Source organism: Schistocerca nitens, chromosome 2, assembly GCF_023898315.1.
Source record: "Schistocerca nitens isolate TAMUIC-IGC-003100 chromosome 2, iqSchNite1.1, whole genome shotgun sequence".
NCBI lineage: Eukaryota > Metazoa > Arthropoda > Insecta > Orthoptera > Acrididae > Schistocerca > Schistocerca nitens.
The window spans coordinates 1,093,897,147-1,093,922,954 of record NC_064615.1 but is presented as its reverse complement, the minus strand read 5'-3'; the positions used below and the strand labels follow the sequence as shown (position 1 = coordinate 1,093,922,954).

General features: G+C 41.5%; 1 protein-coding gene across 1 annotated transcript in view; it reads right to left on the bottom strand.

Moving 5' to 3' along the window:
- LOC126235565 (homeobox protein aristaless-like) overlaps nucleotides 1-25,808 on the bottom strand; it is a 1,033,344-nt gene that overhangs the window by 595,511 nt on the left and 412,025 nt on the right. The window contains exon 2 of the mRNA XM_049944283.1: nucleotides 14,073-14,165. Within this exon, the coding sequence (XP_049800240.1) occupies nucleotides 14,073-14,165 (93 nt within the window). The remainder of the gene's footprint in view (nucleotides 1-14,072; nucleotides 14,166-25,808) is intronic.

Below are 25,808 nucleotides of genomic sequence, written 5' to 3'. Positions count from 1 at the left end.
TCAGATGTTAAGTCCCATAGTGGTCAGAGCCATTTGCATTTTTTTGTCACGCAGCTCGCAGTCTACGTGCGTGGTTTGAAGAGCGCCTGGGTGAGTTTATAGTACTCCCCTAGTAGCCAAACTCTCCAGATTTAAACCTAATCGAGACTCTCTCGAATCACCTCAATCGCGTTGTTCGCACCGTGGAAACACTAACGAGACAGCAGGTCACGGTACTGGGGCCGGCATGATTCCACGTCCCTGTTGGTAGCGTCCAGAATCTTTGGAAAAGGTGATTACTCAGGCTTTTGACAGGTGTTCACATTACTGTGAATGGACAGTGTATAAAGTATCAGCGCTGCGCATGATTTAGTTCTAAAGAACTGGCTATGTCTGTTTAGTGAGATTATTACTAGTAACCATAGTTATTAGCTACACAGTTTGTTTGGGACAGTACTTGGAGCGCATTTTGCGTGAACCAGACCAGATAAATTCGTCCAAAGAGCCGTCAACTGTCCACAATACTTCAGGAAGAATTGATAGAAATGTGGCCTTCATTATATGCCTAATTTTAGCAAAAGAAGGTCCTACATGGAATTTATGGGTGGTATTCTTAGATCGAACAGAAGTGACGATTTGCACACATTTGATGGTTTCCTGTAAGTAATTAAGGATGGCACACGAAAAACCGGTCCCAAGTACAGACTCTTGGCCAGTCACGAGCAGATAAAACAACAAATATATAAACATGTAATCATTAGATAATATAGAGATAACAAATAAGTTAGTGCAAATGTCTTTATTTCCTGAATTGAGCTTGTCTTTTACGTCCCATTACATTTGGTGCTAAAAAGGACCTACTTATGCTTCACTGCACTTTTACGTGCACCTCAACATGTAAATATACACTCTGCGCAATTCTGCCCCATCAGTTCTCAAAATTTATTTTCGAATATTGTCCTTCAAGCCTTCTAACGTTATTGAGTTATGTGTGTACATTTCTCCCTTTAGACAGCTGCACAGATAAAAGTCAAAAGTGGTTAGGTCCGGAGAACGCGGCGGCCACAGTTTACTGACAGTTCTTTCTTCTGTGAATCTTTCATGAATTCATGAGATTGACTCGCGTCCAGTGACCGAGGGAGGTGGCTCAGTGGCTAGCACACTGGACTCGCATTCGGGAGGGCAACGCTTCAAGCCCACGTCCAGCCGTCCTGATTCTGGTGTTCTGTGTTTTCTCTAGGTCGGTTCAGGCAAATGCCGGGATGGTTCTACGGAAAGGGTACGGCCGATTTCCTTCCCCATCCTTCCCTAATCCGAGCTTGTGCTCCGTCTCTAATTATCTCGTTGTCGACGGGACGTTAAACACTAATCTCCTCCTATTCTTCGCGTGAAGCGCAACAGGTCGCCGCATTCTGTTGAAGGAGAGCACATGTACATTCATAGGGTTAAAGAATGTGTAAAATTCTCAAAGATTCGCATATGCAGAGCAGTGTTGTTTACTATTGTTTCAAAACAGAGGGGACCCACAACGCAACTTCCTGACACAGCACACCACACACTGATTTTTTCCACCCTGAAGATATTCCTCATTAATTGTATAGAGATTGTTTGTTGACAGTAACAGGTGTTCTCGGAATCGTATGTCGTATCAGATGCAATAAGGCTTAATCATTCATGAAATTCAGCAGCAAATACAACATCACACTCTCGGTTTTTTGGCTTGGGCGCGTACAGTAATTCACACGTTTTGCCTTACCTTCCCCCTTCAGTTCTTGGGCACTTGTCATTTTGGCGGGTTTCATTCCCAAATGATGAAAAACACGTAGACAAGATCTACGCGGAACGTTCGCTTGTTGCAGCAATTAACGTGTCGACTTCTTTGTACTCTGGATCATTCGTTGCCGGCCGAAGTGGGCGTGCGGTTAAAGGCGCTGCAGTCTGGAGTCGCAAGACCGCTACGGTCGCAGGTTCGAATCCTGCCTCGGGCATGGATGTTTGTGATGTCCTTAGGTTAGTTAGGTTTAACTAGTTCTAAGTTCTAGGGGACTAATGACCTCAGCAGTTGAGTCCCATAGTGCTCAGAGCCATTTTTGATCATTCGTTCTCTAATAATCGCGATCACAGCAGTTGTGCGAACGCTCGATTTTTTTTTTTTTTTTTTTTTTTTTTTTTTTTTTTTTTGTAACTCACCCTTACTACGCCACTTTGTCTCCAAATCCTGTATAATGGTCTTTGCTGGTATGGAAACACCAGGAAACGTTTTTGCATAAGCACACCGTGTTTTCTTAGCCCTGCAACTATGCTGAGGCGGCACTGCATACTGCACGCGCCCAGTGATTAAGTAAGTGTGGCGCAATCTCCGCTGAATGATTTGAAGATCAGAAGCTATATTTTACAAAAACACGTGGAGGGAACAATTATTTAATTATTGAAGATTAGTATTATGTTTTTTCTATCGTCTTGAAGGTTCGCACAAAGAAAAGGATTGACGCCAGATGAGACTGAGCGCCTTCTTCTGGAAACATCTGACGAAGAGGATTATGCTGATATCTTTGACAGCGATGATGAAGCAGAAATAATCGAGACTGCAGAATCTGAACAGTCGTACGATGGGGGGAATGTAGTGCATGAGTTACCAAGTGATGAGTGCCATTGTTGTATTGGTAAGGAGCAGGAAACTTGATGGATAAATAATCCGTTAGTGGTACCGGGTAAAAAAAACGTAAGAACATAATCAACTTAAGAAGATGGCCCAAAACGCAATGCTATAGGAAGTAAAAGTGAAACTGGAAGTTTTCTCAAATTTTCTGATGCTGAGATAATTATTTGTGTTCTTGCGAACACCAATAGATGTATACATAACAAGAGATCGTCTGTGAATTGTGCTGTCTTAGGAGCACTGTTACTCACTTCTGTACAAAAAGGACGACATACAAATGTATTAGAGGTGTGGGTATCGGATGGCACTGGAATGATTATTGTCAGGGCAACATTCAGCTACAAGCGCTTGCTGTTCTCGCTCCAGTCACTGACGTTTGATGATACTTCAACGACAAAAGAGCGAGTAACAAAACTGCTGCCATCCGCGATCCCCACTCTGCATTTTTGAACAACTGCAGAAATACGAGGGCGATTCAGAAAGTAACCTCCGATTGGTCACAGTGCGGGTTTTGGGGGGAGTAGCGACGCCATCTGTGCGTTCACGCACTCAACAGGTCAGTCGGCATCACGCCGTGGTCGAGTGAACGTCGTACCTGCGCTAGTCTAGTTTTTGTGGCAGTTTGAAATGTGTGCTGCAATAGAAAACCCCGCCAAATGTGAAGTGCGTGCTGTCATAAGGTTTTTTACAGCCAAAGGATATTCTGCAGCAGCTATTCATCGTGAGCTTTGTGCCGTGTACGGACCAAGAGTTATGAGTGAAGGAGTTGTCCGTGAATGGGTACGTTTATTTAAAAGTGGACGAGAAAACGTTCATGATGAAGAGAGGAGTGGTAGACCATCATTGGTGACTGACGAACTCGTTCAGACAGTTGATTCAAAAGTTCGTGAAAATCGACGTTTCTCAATGTCGGAGTTGTCTATTGGTTTTCCACAGGTTTCTCTCTTGTACGAGATAGTGACAGCAAGATTGGGTTACCGTAAGTTCTGTGCACGATGGGTGCCCAAAATTCTTACCGACCACCACAAAACTCAAAGAATAGCCTCTGCATTAGACTTTCTGTCACGTTATGAGGACGAAGGAGAACCATTGTTAAACAGAATCGTGACCGGTGACGAAACCTGGATTAAGTACGTGAACCCTGAGACAAAAGAACAATCAAAGATGTGGGCACATTCAAATTCGCCTACCAAACCAAGAAAAGCCGCGCAAGATTTTTCTGCCAGAAAACTGATGGCAACGGTGTTTTGGGATGCCAAAGGGGTGTTGTTGGTTGAATTCATGGAACGTGGTACGACCATTAATCAAGACGTGTACTGTGAAACAATAAAAAAGTTACGACGGGCTATACAGAACAAACGCCGTGATATGCTGACTTCCGGTATCGTTTTTTTGCAAGATAACGCCCGTCCTCACTCTGCTCGCAGAACAACGGCCCTTCTTGAGTCCTTCAAGTGGGACGTTATCAACCATCCACCTTACAGCCCAGACCTGGCGCCAAGTGATTATCACCTCTTCATGCATTTGAAGAAATGGCTCGGGTCACAGCGGTTTCATGACGACGAAAAGCTCAAAGATGCGGTCACAGGCTGGCTCCAGGCACAAGCGGGTGATTTTTATGCAGAAGGAATTTCAAAGCTTGTGAAGAGATACGATAAGTGCCTCAATCGCTATGGAGACTATGTAGAAAAATAGTGCAAAGATGTAGTTGTAAGATGTATATATTAAAATATTTTTATTTAACTTGGTGTATTTTTTTAAATCAACCGGAGGTTACTTTCTGAACGGCCCTCGTAACTACAGCCCAGGGCAGTTCACAACCATAGACGAAATGTCTGTTCGTTTCCGTGGACGTTGTGGCTTTGTCCAAGAACTTGCCCAGTCAGCCTGCCAACCATGGTTTGAAGCTGTACGCACTGTGCGACAGCAAGATATAGTACCGTTGTAACTTTGAAGTATACTGCGGCAGACAGAATCCTGGAACGTACCTTGATCTAACCATCCTATTGATATTGTGAAGAGATTAGTTGAACCAATCAAGGGCATTCACAGGAATGTAACTACGGATAACTATTATCGTAGTTATACTTTAGGACAGTATCTTCTAGAAAATAGGCAGATCTTCATGGGGACACTGAAAAAGACCTTCGGAATTTTTGCCAAACAGGTAGCGACAAACCGGAAACTGTCTTTTCGGATTTCAAGATGACTTCTGTCTTGTTTCGCGCCAAACGAAAAGAAACAAGGCCGTGTTTTTCTGTCGTCAGTGCATGGAACTGATGAAATAGACACTTGTAAAGAAAAATCTGTTGTAAATGTGGACTACGATGTAATCAAAGGTGGCACGGATATTGTTGATTATGTGTGTACATTCTACTCCACTCAGAGAACAACAAGAAGATGGCCCATGGACTTTTTTTCCGGTATCTGGATATTTCTAGAATTAATTCCCATGTGCTATTCTTCGCAAATAATCGAGATAAAAGGTTTAGAAGAAGAAGTACCTCATAAACCTGGCCTTGGCTCTAATGGAGAGCCACTTGAAAGAACTTTTAGCTTTGCCAGGGATTTCTGTCACCCTATCGGATCAATCCCCGTAAGTAACACTGTTTGCAAGTACCACAACCACAACACTGTGACTTGTAAAGGCCGCAGAACTTCTCCAGAGAACCAAAGTGTGTGATTCTTGATATGTCTTCACGATATTTTTTTCTTAATTTAATGTCTTGTTCTTTATTATGACTATACAGTGTTTCCGTTCCGTTTCTCTTCTCTATACATTTTTGTAGGACTTGCTTTAATAAAGCACTGAAATCTGTGGTTATAATGATCTTACTTGTACCCCAAAACCCCTTCTATAAATTCTATCAGAAAACTAAAATAATTGTCAATTAAATAGTATTTGATGTTAGGCGACACTTGAGTGCCACACGCTCCCTCTGGCGTAATTATCTCCAGCACGCGTGCCGCAGGATTAAATGAACCGTTAGACACGCACTTCTTCAGTATTGCGATTCTTTCTTGCAGAGAATACATCTCGCTAAGACATGTACTTCACACGTCTTAACCAAGTCACAACGGCTTTAGTACTAAAAGTACAAAACGTAGTCACAAGAGCTTCGAAACAATAGATGACAATTGGCAGGCGACAATCAGGAGTCTGGTACTCGGGGCCGGTTTTTCATGCGCCATCCTGTGTAATCTCAACGCTCTTGTCTTAATAGCGGAAAAAGTTTGCTCTGTATCCGGTTCCTGCCCGCTCTAGTAGTGGAACGGCAATCCATTCCACCTGACGCTTGATGAGTTACATAATGCTCGTATTATTTGTTATACCAACAACTGCGATGGTTATCTCGACCTGTGAAAAATTGCACTCCGCAGACAAAAAAAAGAGCTTTCAGGAAAGCCAATCTAAACTTGATTTAAGGAATGTAACGGAGGAGCCGCTGCTGCGTGGAAGGCATAAAATGTTAATATCTGCTGAATAAGTTTCCGAAATAAAATTTCACGCGTGTTCTGTAACCATCCGTCACGGGTGTTAGGTGGGTTTTTCCAACAGAACCGCAACAATACCGGCTCCCTATTCGGCTTTGCAGACAGGGCAGCGCGCGCCCCCACCTATCAAAGGAGGCCTTCACCCCTCCAGCAAGAGAGAGAGAGAGAGAGAACCGGGTACTGTTATGTTAGTCCACTCTTCCGGAAAACAACAAGTCATTCTTCCCATCCGCGCGCTCAATTACCGCCCGTGATGGACAGGGGAGATCGCTGACAATAGGACGCGGCTTTGCTTTGCCACAGAGGCGCCGCCGCCACGATATGCGACTGGGCTACACACAACGGACCCTGCGCATCAAATGACGCTAACCTACACTCAAAGACAAAAAAAAAAAAAAAAGAACGACGCATCATGAAGAAATTAACCGAATGGGGCGGAAAGCAATAGATGTGATACACATACAGGGTGAAAAGTATTTAAACCGACAAACTCTGGGAGGTTGTAGGGGACATCAAAACAAATATTTTTCCCTAATGTCATTTTTTCTAAGAGGATTATTTAAACTGGTAGAGGCCGTATTACGCTCTTCAGTTGGTAGATATCGTATTACGATGTTCATTTGTTAGAGGGCGTATTACGCTCTTCAGTTGTAGGCAACTGCTGTCCACCAGTGTAGTAGTGCATTGTCTCTGTTTGCTAATGGAGCGATACACCTGGAGTGAGTACACATACTACGTAGCGCACCACAACGGACGAGCTGCACAGCGGGTTTATCAACAACAATATCCTCATCGCCGTATCCCGCATCATACGACCTTTGCTGCTGTGTACCAACGTCTGCGTGAGACCGGGTCATTTTGCAGATTACCTGGACAGGGATGCCGTCGCGCGTACGAATTTGAGGAAGCTGTCTTGCAATATGTGGAGCGTGATCCTTCAATCAGCACTCGTGCAATTGCACGTAACATGGGGACGAATCAGACGAATGTAAGAACAGTCCTTCGAGAGCAATTGTTACGTCCATTTCACATACAGCGTGTCCACAACCTGGAACCAGTTGATTATCCACCCAGAGCACAGTTTTCGCAGTGGTACCTGGAACAGTGTGAAATGCATCCTACATTTCCATCCTCTGTGTTGTTTACCGATGAAGCAACGTTCGGGCGTGATGGAGTCCTCAACTTGCACAATTCGCATGTTTGGAGTGAGGATAACCCACATGCCACAGTTACTAGCGCTCATCAAGTGCGGTTCTTCGTTAATGTGTGGGTCGGTGCTGTTGGGGACTGTTTAGTTGGGCCGTATCTGCTACCTAGGCCATTAAATGGCAGGCACTATTACAATTTTATCGCCAGAGCATTGTCAGAATTGCTGGAAGACGTTCCGCTCCCTACAAGACAACGCATGTGTTTCCAACATAACGGGGCGCCGGCACATTTCAGTCGTCGTGTGCGTCGATTCCTGGACCGTCGGTTCCCAGAAACGTGGATTGACAGAGGTGGTCCTCTACCAGGGCCTGTTCGATCCCCAGACATGTCCCCTCTGGACTTTTTTGTGTGGGGAGAGATGCGCAACCTTGTTTACGCAACTCCTGTTGCATCAGAAGAGGATCTGGTTGCCTGAATAGTAGCAGCAGCAGCAGCAGGAACAATTCAGGGTACTCCTGGGGTTTCTGCCCGTGTCAGACAGAACATGATCCGACGGTTTAACCTTTGTTTACGTGTCAATTGAGGCATTTTTGAAAATCTACTGTAATTGAAATTGGGTTGTGTTAATGTGTTGTCTCTTGGTCATAAAAATATGGAAAAGTATTTGTTGGTTTAATTAATTTGCCGCCAAAGAAATCTTCCTCTACCGGTTTAAATACTCCTCATAGGGAAGAATGAGATTAGGGAAAAATATTTGTTTTGATGTCCCCTACAACCTCCCAGAGTTTGTCGGTTTAAATACTTTTTACCCTGTATACAGACAAACAAATGATTACAATTTCAGAAAGATTTGATGATTTATTCGAGAGAAGCAGCTTCACAAATTGGGCATGTCAATAACGCGTTGGTCCATCTCTGGCCTGCATGCAAGCAGTTACCCCGCTTGGCATTGACTGATAGAATTGTTGGATTTCCGCCTGAGGGACACCATACCAAATTCTGTCCAACTGGCGCGTTAGATCGTCAGACTCCCGAGCTGGCTGGAGCGCACTGACCATAATGCTCCAAATGTTCACAGCTGGGGAGAGATCCGGCGACCTTATTGGCCAAGGTCTACAAACAGTAGAAACTCTCGCCGTATGTAGGCGGGCATTATCTTCCTGAAATGTCAGCCTCGGAAAGCTGGACTTGAAGGGTGACAAAACGGGATATAGAGAATCTTCGACGTGCCGCTGTGCCGCGGGTCACGATCAAAGGCATCCTGCTACGAAATGAAATGGAACCCCAGAACATCACTCCTCACTGTCGGTCGGTACAACGGGTGACGGTCAGGTTAATGTCCACCACTGTCCGGGGCGTACATCTTCGGCCTCGAATTAGATTAGATTAGATTAGATTAATACTAGTTCCATGGATCATGAATACGATATTTCGTAATGATGTGGAACGAGTCAAATTTTCCAATACATGACATAATTAGGTTAATTTAACAACATACTTAAGTTAATATAACAACTTTATTTTTTGTGTTTTTTTGTTTTTCTTTATTTTTTTATTTTTATTTTTATTTTTTTATTTTATTTATTTTTTTTTCTTAATTTATATCTAAAAATTCCTCTATGGAGTAGAAGGAGTTGTCATTCAGAAATTCTTTTAATTTCTTCTTAAATACTTGTTGGCTATCTGTCAGACTTTTGATACTATTTGGTAAGTGACCAAAGACTTTAGTGCCAGTATAACTCACCCCTTTCTGTGCCAAAATTAGATTTAATCTTGAATAGTGAAGATCATCCTTTCTCCTAGTATTGTGGTTATGCACACTGCTATTACTTTTGAATTGGGTTTGGTTGTTAATAACAAATTTCATAAGAGAGTATATATACTGAGAAGCCACTGTGAATATCCCTAGATCCTTAAATAAATGTCTGCAGGATGATCTTGGGTGGACTCCAGCTATTATTCTGATTACACGCTTTTGTGCAATAAATACTTTATTCCTCAGTGATGAATTACCCCAAAATATGATGCCATATGAAAGCAATGAGTGAAAATAGGCGTAGTAAGCTAATTTACTAAGATGTTTATCACCAAAATTTGCAATGACCCTTATTGCATAAGTAGCTGAACTCAAACGTTTCAGCAGATCATCAATGTGTTTCTTCCAATTTAATCTCTCATCAATGGACACACCTAAAAATTTGGAATATTCTACCTTAGCTATATGCTTCTGATTAAGGTCTATATTTATTAATGGCGTCATATCATTCACTGTACGGAACTGTATGTACTGTGTCTTATCAAAATTCAGTGAGAGTCCGTTTACAAGGAACCAGTCAGTAATTTTCTGAAAGAGAGTATTGACAATTTCATCAGTTAATTCTTGTTTGTCAGGTGTGATTACTATACTTGTATCATCAGCAAAGAGAACTAACTTTGCCTCTTCATGAATATAGAATGGCAAGTCATTAATATATCTCATTAGCTAGAGAAGAATTGTCTTCGGTAATGAACACCGCTGCGAACTGAACCCCACTAGCCCAGCGAAGATGAGTCTGGCAACGGTGGGATACCAATCCAGGATGGTCGCCGAACTCTCCCAATTTAGGTTTGATTCTTTATGAGACAGGGCCCTCCAACTTGCTCGGGATTTTGATGATATAACGCGCCGCCAGGACAGAATTTGGTACGACATTCCTCAGGAGGACATCCACCAATGCGGTCGATCAGTGCCAAGCGGAACAACTGCCTGCATAAGGGTCAGAGGCGGACCAACGCGTGATTGACTTGCTCAATTTGTAAAGCTCTTTCTCCTGATAAGTCATCCAATTATTCTGAATTTGTAATCATATGTTTATCTGTACATGTACTTCACATCTACCAATTACCGTCCCATTCCGATAACTCTTTCGTGGTGGTCCGTCTTTTTTTTCTTAGAGTCTATAATTCTTCATGGTTCCCTGGCGATCTGTTGACATCTTTGAGGTGGCACAGGTATTCTGCCGGATGTCAGTGTCGTACTTCCACGCTGATATCCGGAAGAATACCCAGCACTTCAAAAAATGTGTGTGAAATCTTATGGGACTTAACTGCTAAAGTCATCAGTCCCTAAGTTTACACACTACTTAACCTAAATTATCCTAAGGACAAACACACACACACCCATGCCCGAGGGACGACTCGAACTTCCGCCGAGACCAGCCGCACAGTCCATGACTGCAGCGCCCCGGACCGCTCGGCTACTCCCGCGCGGCTCCCAGCACTTCAAAGACGGCGCCAACATTGTTTTCAGAACGGGTTAAAAGGGCAATCTTGAAACAGTATTCGAAGCGATGTCTGAAACAATATCCCGACGTTTTGTTTGTATTACTTATAATTTTCTTGTCTTGTACTGATCAACTGGCATGACTCTCGTCTCGTCACAATTACTTCATCTAGTTTCCTTGTTGTTTCCCTTTTTACAACATTATTTTAGGTTCCGTCTTACTTTTTTTCTTTGTGCTCTTCCTGATGATGATGTTGAACACAGTGACTACAGCCGGCCGCTGTGACCGAGTGTTTCTAGGCGCTTCAGTCCGGAACCGCGCGACTGCTACGGTCGCAGGTCCGAATCCTGCTTCGAACATGGATGTGTGTGATGTCCTTAGGTTAGTTAGGTTGAAGTAGTTCTAAGTTCTAGGGGACTGATGACCTTATACGTTACGTCCCATAGTGCTCATTGCCATTTAAACCATTTTTTGAACAGACTACGATTTGTTTAAGGCGCACAACAGCAAGGTTGTAAGATAGAAATATGAGAGGGGGCTCATGCCACCTCTCAAGGTCTTTAACGCCAGCATTAAAAGTCTATGAGACGAGTATGGATGAAAATGGCATAAAAACAAACGTCATCTGCAATTAAAATATAAAAAGATCCTAAACACACAGATACAAAATTAAAATAGCAAGACCACATAACTGTAGTTAGCTGATCGACGGAATAAAAAGGATGAGCCAGCCAGTCAGCAACACACTAAAATCTCCAGCCTAAAAGCTTACTCTGGATTGCCGATGCTACAGAAAATTTTAAAAGTCTTACCGGACCGCCGGCCGCGGTGGTCTAGCGGTTCTAGGCGCTCAGTCCGGAACCGCGAGACTGCTACAGTCGCAGGTTCGAATCTTGCCTCGAGCATGGATGTGTGTGATGTCCTTAGGTTAGTTAGGTTTAAGTAGTTCTAAGTTCTACGGGACTGATGACCACAGATGTTAAGTCCCATAGTGCTCAGAGCCATTTGAACCATTTCTTACCGGACTCGTCTCGTCATCAGCTACAACAGAGGACAGATTCACACCCAAATTTGCTTCAGACCTCTCATCGCAAAATAGGACGGGCTCAGTTAAAATGTGGTGTACGGTGCCTTGTAAGCCACAGGCATTACAGATTGGGGTGGTCCTCTCGCCGAAGGATGAAGCCATTAGATGACAATAGGTTACTCGATGGTAGTTCAGGGTTACCTCATACTGCCCGAATGACCAGTATGAGATACGCCACGGGCAGACACTTAGCTTCATGGACCACAGATAATTGCCCCATGCTCTTCCCGCTTTTTTATTTTTCTTGTTATGGTAACATTCTAAAAGAAGCTTAGGTGTAAGAGTTACTACTAGTTGTTTCTGATTCTTTGATGCTGCTCCTTTCCATTTATTTTCTTATTTCAGTGGTCCAAGCTATGTCATTTGAGGGCTGCGACTGTGTTGTAAGATTTTTATAAAATAATACATAGTGCAATAGTGACTTGTTACCAGTATTTTATTAGCGCGACGCGTTTCGGCAGTATGCTGCTATCATCAGGTGCATTATATTTACTTCTATACCGTAATATGAAGTGAACTTAGTTTCCTTTGCTGCACCCCTGTAAAGGGGTACTGACAAATAAATCGTTTGGCATAGCCTTCTGGATATTCATAAATTTCAGTGAGCTAATCACTATAGCGGCACGCAACCTGTTCCGTTAACACTATAATCCGAAACCAGGCAGCGACCAACGGAGTGACGTAGGGAAGGTATCGAAATAGTGTGGGAACAGACCTATTATCTATACTGCAAACCAGACAGCTGGAAATAATCAATTTCGACGAGAAACAGGCTGAAAAATATCATGAACTAATCGTTTCATTCAATTGGTGATCTTTCGCTGTTGATAAAACCACCAAAATTTAGAGACTGGGCAGCATTAGCTCCACGCATAGTTCAAAAGTAATATAAACGTGCAAACTATATTTTAAGAAGTTGCTTAAATGTACATAGTAAAATTTTGGTGCTAGTCAAATAAGTAATACGTAACAGCCGTAAGAACACAGAAAAGTACAGTTTACAAAAAGTACTGAAAAAGTACATAACTTGAATTATAATAAAAGTTACGATATAAAAGTGTAATAACTATCGGAAAACCTTCAGTTAACGTCGTTCAGACAGTTTCAGTTGAAAGTGTGCAGTAATGAGTACAGTAAGAACAGTTAGGCAATTCTTACGTAACACAGAACTGAAAGCTGAGGTTTATTTTTATTATGAGTTACAAAAAAAAAAAAAACTGTCTGTCGATGTCTGATCCGCGTCACATTCAGCATACATGTTGTGGAATGATAAGCCATCAGTGTACTATGTTCATTGAACTGCTTCATTTCGTGCATGAATTGTTAACTTTGATCTAGAAACGGTACAGACACGACCACAAATTTCGTCAAGACAACAAGACAATGTTTCGAAAGTAAAGCTTTATAGTATAGCATGTGGTCATTTGTGGTTTCAGTTTGTGAATTGTCATATTTTTCCGTGATTTTAATTAATTCAATGAGGAGAAAAAATCGTCGTGGCTATAAAGTGCAGTGGAGTGCATGTATCTGTCACTCAGTTCCAGCTGTGGAGCTGAAGCGTGATCAACTTGGAGAGGATTTCTTTTACTATGTGTGGTCGTACGTAAGCTGAAGTTATAATTTCGATGTGTTAGTGCGCTCCGATCCACCTGTTAGTTAATTACAACAGCGACCAAATATTTACTCAAATTCATCTTCCAGGATTCCTTTGCCAATTTCACACACTTCTCCTTACAGTAATTACAAAATTCTGTTCTACTTTTAGCTTACGAGCTTCCCGTCGGTGTTTCAGGACCATTAGTGATGGATTTATATGCACGTGACGCTGATCCGATTGCTTATACATACCACTGTGTATCAACACGCACAACTAGGCGTTGAACTGCAGTAAAATGAAGATATGGGGTTCACAAGACGCCGCTGTGATTGTGGGCACAAAGAAAGTTCGCTCTGTGGTCAAGTAGGTTCTGTAGGTGTGTGATCTGGGATACACAGCCACCATTCTATCAGTAGACGCTGTGAGCGGAGTTTTCTCTGTACGTCCAGACAACGTCAGTTATTACACTTCGACGGGCCTAATGTAACGAAGTTCCTCAGCATACCATTAAAGCACCCAAAAAGCGCAGCGAGTATCCAAATCTTATCACGAATAACTGTGGAATATAAAACATAGGCTTTACATACGCAAGTAGTTTCTATAAGTACTGCGGAATATTCATTCTTCCTTATTTCGTTGTAGAGGGTCTATATGGGTGCCATCATTCATTCATGAAGCAGCCCTGACAAAATGTAGTTTTTCATTCACTTACTCGTGAGAACCGTGTTGAGGTACAGATCATTGACGTAGGAGAAACAGTGCTGATGTTCACAATAATATTTTTCCCTCTTTGATCATCAGTTGTAGATTATGTAAAACAAATAAGGAGCACTAATGACTTACCCTCGTGTACGGGTGGGGATTCTCCATCGTAGAACGTCCCGTTGTCACTCCCGTCGCTAAGCACGGTACTGTCGTACTGTCTGCTCTCTGAACCTGCAACGAGAAGTCAGTTGAAAGCTGTTAAACGCGTGGAATACTCAACATTACTACCGTAACAGATACCTTGGCTATGTTGATCTGAGTCATTTCTTGTTACAGCAATATTTCTTCGTTCTGACTATTGTGGAATTTGATTCAGTTTATCGAGGAAACATATCGCTGTCGTAGATCTCCGGTAGGGTAATAAAAAGACTATGAGCAGACAAATGTTCAAATGTGTGTGAAATCTTATGGGACTTAACTGCTAAGGTCATCAGTCCCTAAGCTTACATACTACTTAACCTAAATTATCCTAAGGACAAACACACACACCCATGCCCGAGGCAGGACTCGAACCTCCGCCGGGATCAGCCGCACAGACCATAACTGCAGCGCCTTAGACCGCTCGGCTATATGAACAGACACATTGCGATTAGTTTCAGTCGACATAAGTTAAATACTGACAGTAAGTGACAATTTTTCTTAGCGTTTGTTTGTTTATAGAACGTTTGCCGCACAATCTTGGCATTTTTTCGTTACGTAAACAAAATTTTATACGCTTCGATGTACTATTTGGCTACAGATGATTACACTAGGCTAGTCCAATATAGGTATTAGCATGAACAATTTAAATTTTGACGTTCCATGCCACTTCCTCTCTTTTTTTTAGCTTTGTTGCTTTAATTCATCATACACAATTGAAGAAATATGTATGTAAGTTATGCATCTCTGATGAATCGACGGTCGATTATCCTAAATTGTAAATAATATCGCTGCATTCATATGAAAGCACCAGTTGATTCATCCAAATTCAGTCTACAGTTTATGATTCGACTTTTTTGTCACAAAATGAGAAACAGTGCAATGCACTCTCTCAGTGTGTGCTCTTAGTGACTAACTAACAAACCCCTCCCACTCCAAATTCTTTAAAGAATCGAACTCCCATGTATGTGTAAAATACCTTCAAACGTCTGGTTACCTTGAAAATGACTTTTTACGTATCTCAACGTTTATGCCGTCATACGATGATATAATTTTGCAGGTACATCCAATGGTATTTTGTATACTGTGTGCCAACGTGTTCCCGATAGAGTTAGTAACGACGAAATAGTAAGTTAAAACGTCTTACGTGATGATGAAGTTTTACTGCATGGACATCGAAAATGTAGTAAGCGGTAAACTTTTTCCTTTCATCATTTTGTGGAGGATGCTGGCGAGAAAAAGTTCCTTAAACGTTTGAAACTATGTGTACAGTTTGTTGGAAGCCGCTAAGTGGGCTTTTTGTCAAACACTGGGTAATTTGCCAGTTAAGAGTTACAAGTTACTTTGCCTCTAGCCACTTACGCAGTTTCTAACTTTAATACGTGATGGTGTTAAACCTTTAACGTAATATTATAATTTTAATTAGTATATTACGACAACAATTAAAATTTTTAAATTCGTTCAGTAGTTATTTGGAACACTGAAAAAAATTCAAGTTTTTGTTCGTCCTGGAAGCCGTTAGGTAGGCAATTTGCGGAACCGGGTCACCGTTGTAGCCACTAAGTAATGTAGACTAAAAAGCATGTAACACAAGGGCCCGCGGATACGTGACAGGTACTCATGTCGGGCTTTTCTATATCTAGAACATTTGTACATATGTATGCTATTTGTAAGGTAATTGCATGACATGTATTTTTAACCATCATCTAGATGTGGAAATAATGATCTACCTGAAGCCAAGCCGAGGTGAGTGTCAGCGCGGTTCGAGGCGCCATGTCACGGATTGCGCGGTCCCTCTCGCCGGAGGTTCGAGTCCTCCCTCGTGTATTTGTGTGTGTGTGTTGTTCTTAGCATAAGTTAGTTTAAGTAGTGTGCAGGTCTAGGGACCGATGACCTCAGCAGTTTGGTCCCTTAGGAATTCACACATACATTTGAACTTGAAACCAAGGAACTATCTTTTAACCTGACGTAATAGTGTCTGTGAGTATCCCATCTCCTACATACAATAGTTCAGCTTTTTTTATTATTCTGACGAGTGTTTTTTTACTATATACTTCTGTTAATATGTAAGTAACTTGGAGACAATCGCTTGACCGAAACTGGTTGTCGGTAACTGCAATGACTCCAAAAGGTATTTGTCTGACCACAGCACATAGAATGTAACAATCATAAACATAAAAATATAGCTAAGAAACAGACACTAACTGTTTCCTTACATCGGTTAGCATGTACATTTAGAAATAAAACGCTATTTAGGTTCGCATGCTGCTTAATTTGTGAACAAACACACGTTATTTAAAATCATGCATCAGTTGATATCAAACAAGTAATCCACTAGTCAACAAAATTCGAGGTCTGATGTCGCACCCCTCTACATTTCCTTATGCAGTTGTGTTTCATTCACTGTAAAGGTGCGTTTCCACTCTGTTTTCAAATCAGTTAAGTGGTTTCTAAGTAATACGGGTCGAAAACGTCGCGAAATTACAGAAAAAGAGAGAGAAAGATTTGCATAGGTTGCATCGAAAACGAAAATCTTTCCATAAATCAGAGAAACTGTTGGAAGACCAGCTAGTACGGTGAAGACTGTTATGTACAGGTTTAATCACAACAGAACATATGAAAACCAATGACGAAGCGGTCGTCGTGTAGTTCTATCCAAGATGGAAAAACGACAGGTATTTAGAGAAGCCATGAAAATTCGAAAATTATGCGCTGAAAAACTTGCTACTGCAGTTCAGATGCATTCAGGAAAGTCTTTTTAACCACATATTGTAAGAAATGTGCTTTATAAAACTGGTTATAAGGGCCGAAGAGCCCAAAGAAAACCATACATCAGTAAAATCAACAGAAGGAAGCGATTTGCAAGAGGTGGTGCCCCAAGGTTCTTGCATATTTCAAAAACGCCATATTATCGCTTTGAACGGCTGGTAAAATACTTTATTTACACGAGTTTCAGTCGCCTGACAGTCAACAGTGGCCTATATGGGGTATGAACCTGTTCACAGCCTTAAAGCCGATTGCAGTTTTGTCAGGCATGAATAGGCGCACTAGCACAATTTTTATAGAATGACGACGTAATCTGTATTACGATATGGGTAATTTCCGCAGCTCGTGGTGTTGCGGTAGCAGTCTCGCTTCCCGTACACGGTGTCCCGAACGTGAGGAGAGGGGCTAGTGTAATTGGTTAATACAAACCATACAAAAATGCACGGAAGTATGTTTTTTAACACAAACCTACGTTTTTTTAAATGGAACCCCGTTAGTTTTGTTAGCACATCTGAACATATGAGCAAATACTTAATCAGTGCCGTTTGTTGCATTGTAAAATGTTAATTACATCCGGAGATATTGTAACCTAAAGTTGACGCTTGAGTACCAATCCTCCGCTGTTCGATCGTGTGTATCGGAGAGCACCGAATTACGTAGGTATCCAAAGGGAACGGTGATGGACCTTAAGTACAGAAGAGACTGGAACAGCACATTACGTCCACATGCTAACACCTTTTTATTGGTCTTTTTCACTGACGCACATGTACATTACCATGAGGGGTGAGGTAAACGTACTCACGTGGTTTCCGTTTTCAATTACGAAGTGGAATAGAGTGTGTCCCACTGGAAACGCGTCGACGTATGTGGTATCAGCATGATGGTGCACCTGCACATTCCGCAATTAACACAAGGCTGACCCTTGACAGGATGTTCGACGGGCGTTTCATAGGACGTGGAGGACGCATAAATTGGCCAGCCCGTTCTCCTGATCTTACACCTCTGGACTTCTTTCTGTGGGGTACGTTAAAGGAGAATGTGTACCGTGATGTGCCTACAACCCCAGAGGATATGAAACAACGTAGTGTGGCAGCCAGCGGCGACATTACACCAGATGTACTGCGGCGTGTACGACATTCATTACGCCAGAGATTGTAATTGTGTGCAGCAAATTCTGGCCACCACATTGAACATCTATTGGCCTGACGTGTCGGGACACACTCTATTCCACTCCGTAATTGAAAACGGAAACCACGTGTGTACGTGTGCCTCACCCCTCTAGGTAATGTACATGTGCGTCAGTGAAAAAGACCAATAAAAAGGTGTTAGCATGTGGACGTAATGTGTTGTTCCAGTCTCTTCTGTACCTAAGGTCCATCACCGTTCCCTTTGGAGCCGTACGTAATTCGGTGCTCTCCGATACACACGATCGAACAGCGGAGGAGTGATACTCAAGCGTCAACTTTAGGTTACAATATCTCCGGATGTAATAAACATTTTACAATGCAACAAACGGCACTGATTACGTATTTGTTTATATGTTCAGATGTGTTAACAAAACTAACGGGGTTCCATTTACAAAAACCTAGGTTTGTGTTAAAAAACATACTTCCGTGCATTTCTGTATGGTTTGTATTAACCAGTTACACTAGCCCCTCTCCTCACGTTCGGTCTGTGGAATCGGTTCGTCAGTATTTGATGTAGTTTACGAAATATATCCAGCGGTAACGTCAGGTGACTCACACTATGTACAGGGTGTTTCAAAAATGACCGGTATATTTGAAACGGCAATAAAAACTAAAGGAGCAGCGATAGAAATACACCGTTTGTTGCAATATGCTTGGGACAACAGTACATTTTCAGGCAGACACACTTTCGAAATTACAGTAGTTACAATTTTCAACAACAGATGGCGCTGCAAGTGATGTGAAAGATATAGAAGACAACGCAGTCTGTGGGTGCGCCGTTCTGCACGTCGTCTTTCTGCTGTAAGCGTGTGCTGTTCACAACGTGCAAGTGTGCTGTAGACAACATGGTTTATTCCTGAGAACAGAGGATCTTTCTGGTGTTAGAATTCCACCGCCTAGAACACAGTGTTGTTGCAACAAGACGAAGTTTTCAACGGAGGTTTAATGTAACCAAAGGACCGAAAAGCGATACAATAAAGGATCTGTTTGAAAAATTTCAACGTACTGGGAACGTGACGGATGAACGTGCTGGAAAGGTAGGGCGACCGCGTACGGCAACCACAGAGGGCAACGCGCAGCTAGTGCAGCAGGTGATCCAACAGCGGCCTCGGGTTTCCGTTCGCCGTGTTGCAGCTGCGGTCCAAATGACGCCAACGTCCACGTATCGTCTCATGCGCCAGAGTTTACACCTCTATCCATACAAAATTCAAACGCGGCAACCCCTCAGCGCCGCTACCATTGCTGCACGAGAGACATTCGCTAACGATATAGTGCACAGGATTGATGACGGCGATATGCATGTGGCCAGCATTTGGTTTACTGACGAAGCTTATTTTTACCTGGACGGCTTCGTCAATAAACAGAACTGGCGCATATGGGGAACCGAAAAGCCCCATGTTGCAGTCCCATCGTCCCTGCATCCTCAAAAAGTACTGGTCTGGGCCGCCATTTCTTCCAAAGGAATCATTGGCCCATTTTTCAGATCCGAAACGATTACTGCATCACGCTATCTGGACATTCTTCGTGAATTTGTGGCGGTACAAACTGCCTTAGACGACACTGCGAACACCTCGTGGTTTCTGCAAGATGGTTTCCGGCCACATCGCACGGCCGACGTCTTTAATTTCCTGAATGAATATTTCGATGATCGTGTGATTGCTTTGGGCTATCCGAAACATACAGGAGGCGACGTGGATTGGCTTCCCTATTCGCCAGACATTAACCCCTGTGACTTCTTTCTGTGGGGACACTTGAAAGACCAGGTGTACCGCCAGAATCCAGAAACAATCGAACAGCTGAAGCAGTACATCTCATCTGCATGGGAAGCCATTCCGCCAGACACGTTGTCAAAGGTTTCGGGTAATTTCATTCAGAGACTACGCCATATTATTGCTACGCATGGTGGATATGTGGAAAATATCGTACTATAGAGTTTCCCAGACCGCAGCGCCATCTGGTGTTGAAAATTGTAACTACTGTAATTTCGGAAGTTTGTCTGCCTGAAAATGTACTGTTGTCCCAAGCATATTGCAACAAACGGTGTATTTCTATCGCTGCTCGTTTAGTTTTTATTGCCGTTTCAAATATACCGGTCATTTTTGAAACACCCTATATATATATATATATATATATATATATATATATATATATATATATATATATATATATATAATGACTTTTGAACGCTATTAAGGTAAATACATTGTTTGTTCTCTATCAAAATCTTTCATTTGCTAACTATGCCTACCAGTAGCTAGTGCCTTCAGTAGTTAGAAACTTTTATTTAGCTGGCAGTATTGGCGCTCGCTGTTTTGCACTAGTTCGAGTAACGAAGATTTTTGTGAGGTAAGTGATTCATGAAAGGTATAGGTTATTGTTAGTCAGGGCCATTCTTTTGTAGGGATTATTGAATGTCAGACTGCGTTGCGCTAAAAATATTGTGTCAGTTTAGTGATGATCACAATAAGTAAAGAGAAAACTGTTTGAGTACGGCTGTTTGAAAATCAACTAACGTAGAAGTTTAACAGCACATTCATAATTTTTCAAAGGGGATGTTTCGTATTTCTTAATTTTTCAAAGGGGAACTTTCAATTCTTCCAATGAATCTCAGCCTAGCATCTGCTTTTCCTACAAATAGTTTTATATTATGTGGTTAATCTACACTAGGCCGCTTCGGATGCTACCAGGTACTTTACGGCGGTTTCTGTTTCTACTGATCCAAATCCCATAGTGTAATGAAACGGAATTGGATTTCTTTATCTATTTGTGAGTAATACTTTGCACTCATTTACGTTCTAGGCTAACTACTAGTTAACTGCACCATTCATCGGTCCTTGTGCAAGTCTTTCTGCAACATTATAATTTCGTAGTCGACGGAATAATTTCTAAAATGCCCTCTTTCCTTCCTTATTCTGTATAACCCCTCACAAATCTTTCATTGCTCTGTGTATTCGATATGTAAGGTACCCCCAAAAAGCTAAAACTCCGTCTACTGGCTCTGTAAGGCCATTCAGTACCAGCCAGCCACAATATCATCATCTGTCAATGGCGTCATTGGGACTCTGTACCGACGGGCATTGGGTCAGCACACGCTCTCCCTGCAGTTGTCAGCTTCCCAGACTTTTGGAGCCGCCAGTTCTCACTCAAGCAACTCCTCAACTGGCATCATCACAAGGCAGTTTGCACCCCTCCCAGTCCTCCCACGAAGAAAGAATCCTTTGCAGTACCGGACATCGAACCCGGGTCCTCTGTAAAGCTGTCAAACACGCTGACCTTCTTCTTTATTTTTTCACAGTTGAGCCTTTGAGGCGGACACCACTCGTATTAAACATCCCCAGCACCTCCAATAATTTCAGAATAGATGAACTAGTAAAAGTCCTATGCAACAACATATGTACGGAATTGGTCTGTTTCCATTTTATAGTTTAACAAAATCCATTCACATGTTAGCTCTCGTGTAAACATTTATGTTCTTCTATAAAAATGGCTCGATATTCGACCACTATGTTGGTTCTACATATTTTACCTGGGCAATCATTGCCGCTACACCTTTACTGTGTGTGACAACGGACTTTTTCTCACAACACAGTGCTTCTGGTGTAGCTCCACAAGAAAAAATCTAAAAGTAGTCAAATCCGTGAACTATGGAAGCCATGCCTGTGATACACCTCGATATGTTTGCACCGAGTTAGGTGACGCAATGATGAGATACTGGGCTCGTGTTCGGGAGGACGGGGCATCCAAACTTACGGCGAATGCTGGTGTGCCTCCTTTGACAGGGTACGGCTGATTTCCTACTCATCTTTCAACTGTCTCAGATTGTGCTCCGTGTCTAATGACCGCAGTGTCGACGGGACGTTAAGCCCACATCTCCTTTCGATATAGTCACATTTCCCCGAATGCTTCATCGAGATGGACTCTGACGAAGATTGCAAATGTGCTGCTGAGCCATCGCGGTTGCGACGGATTTTTCCAGGCGAATTTATTTATATTCGTTTTCTTTGTTTTTCTTTAATTAATGTTATCAATATTACCCAAAATATATAAATTTCTGTGTATGTAAGTATTGTACATGTATATTTTCCGTGTGCTATGTCCAAATAGATTAAAATCTTTGCAAATGAAACGAATGGACAATTGAAAGATAGTGAGCAGCGATATAGCAATGACGTCAGTTTTTTACAGAAATCGAAAGTGCGAAAATGAGAATTTTACGACTGTAGGACTAACAGTTATTTAACAGGGTGTGTAATGGTGGAGTAAAGAACGTTTGATTCCAAGTGGTTAAAGTTGTTGAGATTCTGAAAATGTTTTATGAGCATACAGGAGCTGACGTCTGAGTTATAAATGACTTTACTGAATTACGGTGAGTAATGATTTGTTATCTAACAACGCTTTCGTGAAGGCGTATCACATTTAATTGCTTCATGTGACTTTTATGTTAAATAAATACTCGAACTCGTATAGTTATATATGGGGCGTTGCGATCAAATTTAACAGAAAATCGACTATTGTGGGTAAACTGACAGTATGAGTCCCACCTAGACATTACTTCATACACTACTCCGTATTTATTTTTACATTCCAGAAATGCTGTTTGATACAAGTCGATTTTTCGCACAAGAGAGTTAATAATTATTTTAGTCTATACTATCGGGTCTCAGAATATCATTATTTCTATCACGTTCCTACAATACTAAGGAAACCGCCCCGCCATCTTAAAGGCGCTGCAGTCTGGAACCGCAAGACCGCTACGGTCGCAGGTTCGAATCCTGCCTCGGGCATGGATGTTTGTGATGTCCTTAGGTTAGTTAGGTTTAAGTAGTTCTAAGTTCTAGGGGACTAATGACCTCAGCAGTTGAGTCCCATAGTGCTCAGAGCCATTTGAACCAGCCCGCCATCTTAGCAAATACAAAGAAGACAGAGACTGCAGTATCATTAGCCTTCTTTGCACGTTACGAGGTAGGTGAGACTTTTATTTGTATACATTGTTGGTAACAAAAATATTGGGAGCAAAAGCACAATCTTACCATAAGTCGCTACACTCCGTCTCGCTTTTGTTATCCACAGTGATCGTAGCGCCCCAAGTGACCAGTAAGCGACACTTCTGAATATGATACCGAATGGGTGCGAATACTAAGTTTGTACTGATTTGTAACGAATAGGGAGTATATGTAGTGCCATAAAAATTGACACCACATTTGTCATTCTTTAATTTCTTAAGTGCTCTGGAACGTGCAATAAGGTTCATTACCAGACTTTATTTACGTTTCTCTTGTAAAGTACAGATATTACAGATATTTACGGAATAAAGTCGTTTTCCTTTAGTAAAACAAATTACTAGTGAACACCAGGACACTTGACCTTTTGCAGAAAGACGTGAAAAACCACACAGATGCGATACAGTTCGTAAACACAGAAGAAACCAGTTCCACAAACGTTGTCAAATTTGAGCCACAAACGGCAAGAATATGCAATTCATTCTCTTTTGAAGCAAAAGTAACCACATTTATAAAAATATTCGTGTATCAGAAAACCTAGTGAAGTATAATAATGGGTTAATCATAAAACTTTTTAAGTGTCAAGGAAAGTGCCTGCGACAATAACCACAGACAAAAAGAGAAATATAGGCTTCACAGGCATGAAATATATGTTTATATTCGCTTGCTTCCAGCAGAGTAAGCTGCAAATATACACACATTCGAAAGTATTTCTTCACGAATAAGTTGTAGGTCATGTCACTGATTCCGTGTTATTCGGCTGGGTTTACATGTATTTCACGACAATTCAAGTTTCTTGGTTATTTATTAACGCAAGGAATGCAATATTATAACGCCTGCTTCGTTTATTAAGTAGAAAATAACTGAAAACGAACATTATCCTCGCCACACATTTGACTGCTTTCCCACCGCTTGGGGCGGTAGAGTCGCTCCAGCTGTCAAACGGTAACAACTTCCGACCCAGAGAGTGTCGTGACTGTGTTTATTAGACCGCCGCAGAACTGTAACAATAATTTATATCTTGGACAACTTCCCTTTCAAATTTAATGAAACAAGCCATTTTAGTACCATTCTCGTCTATATTTATTTGGTGGTAAGGTAGCCCACATATTAGAAAAGTGACATTATTCATAATCTATAAAATTCGTATGATATCTTTGTAGTTGCCTGCCTGTACGTTGACGATAAACATTTTGAAGCCAGTAAAAAACTCATTCACGAAAAGCAGCGTACTAATTCTACTAGGTGAACTTTCGAAATTATTAAAATTTCAGAAGTGTCCATGTTGTGTATTTGAATGTTTATATGTATGCTTTGAATGTGATTTTGACACCGAAGTAAAGTTAACCAAAATAAAATAAAGAATATAGCTACAGTTACATGTTGAAACCGTATTTCTTCACGAATGTTTATTGGTATAGCTTTGGTGTTCGCTCAGCACGGACACTCAGGCACATTAATTGCAGCAGCGAATCACTACAGCTGTTGACTGACTGTCAGGTGACAATCGAATCGCTGAGCGTGAAGGGCACAGCCGGGATTTTTTTCACCGGGGTGCATCTCGGTATGGACATTATACTACTACGATGTAATTTATAGCAGTGCAATCATACAGTTATGGGTAGGTAGGCCTACTTATATAAAACTAGTTTAGCGCCCGCTGCTTCGCTCACGTAGACTGCATGGCCTACATACGTATTTTTCCTTTGTTTTCATTTAATCAACTTTTTACGTTCTTCACAAATTGGAACACCTTCAAAGCTTTCCACGCTAATTAAGGGCATATAAACATGGTCTTTTGCGAATATACTTCTTACCAAAAAGCGATGCTAGTAGCCGGAGTCCAAAATGTTTGTTAATCATTACTATTGCAGTCTTGTGGAGATATTTCCATAGCAACTTTCATCCCCTAACAAATATTTCTTTATATCTAACCCAGAAGTAAAATATTAGTTTTCATAAATTTAACTTTAAAATTTTTTAAATGTAACGAAATATGTTTTTAAAATTTTCATCCCCTGTTGTGTTTCCAAAAACAGTGAAGCATATTTTTATTATTATTATTATTTCCAGCCGAGGAGTCAAATACTAGTTTTCACAGATGCAGCCTTCAAAATACTTTAGTAGGTCGTTAGTAATTATTTATTTTCAAAAAGACTTTCACCCATTATTTTACCCACTTCATGACTGACTTTCCAAAATTGCTGAAACACGTATTTTTTATTTTCTGACTAAGAAACCAAATACAAGTGTTCGTAGTTCTAGCTTCAAAATTCCTTTAATACTTACAAAACGACTTTGCTCCCCTATTTTACTCCGGACAATTCGTTCTTAAACGGTGCCGACAGAATAAGATCCACACTCTCTCTCCAAATTTCAAATTTCTATTCCTAGCGGTTTGAGCTGAGCGATGATGAGTCATCATGAACCAATGTTACACCCCCTTAAGCACTGAATTCCCAAAAACACTGAAACACGTATTTTTCATCTCTATACGAGAAGCCAAACATCAGTTTTCAAAGTTTTCTTTTCAAAAAAATTTTCGCAATGAAATATTTTCATAAAATGTTTCACCTCCTATTTCATCGCGTTAGGGGTTGAATTTCCAAAACCAGAGGCATGTGTATGTTTTATTTCCAATATAAAATCTGTATACAAATTTTCATACTTTTAACTTTAAAAATGCTTGCACAATGAAATATTCCCATAAAAGAATTCGCCGC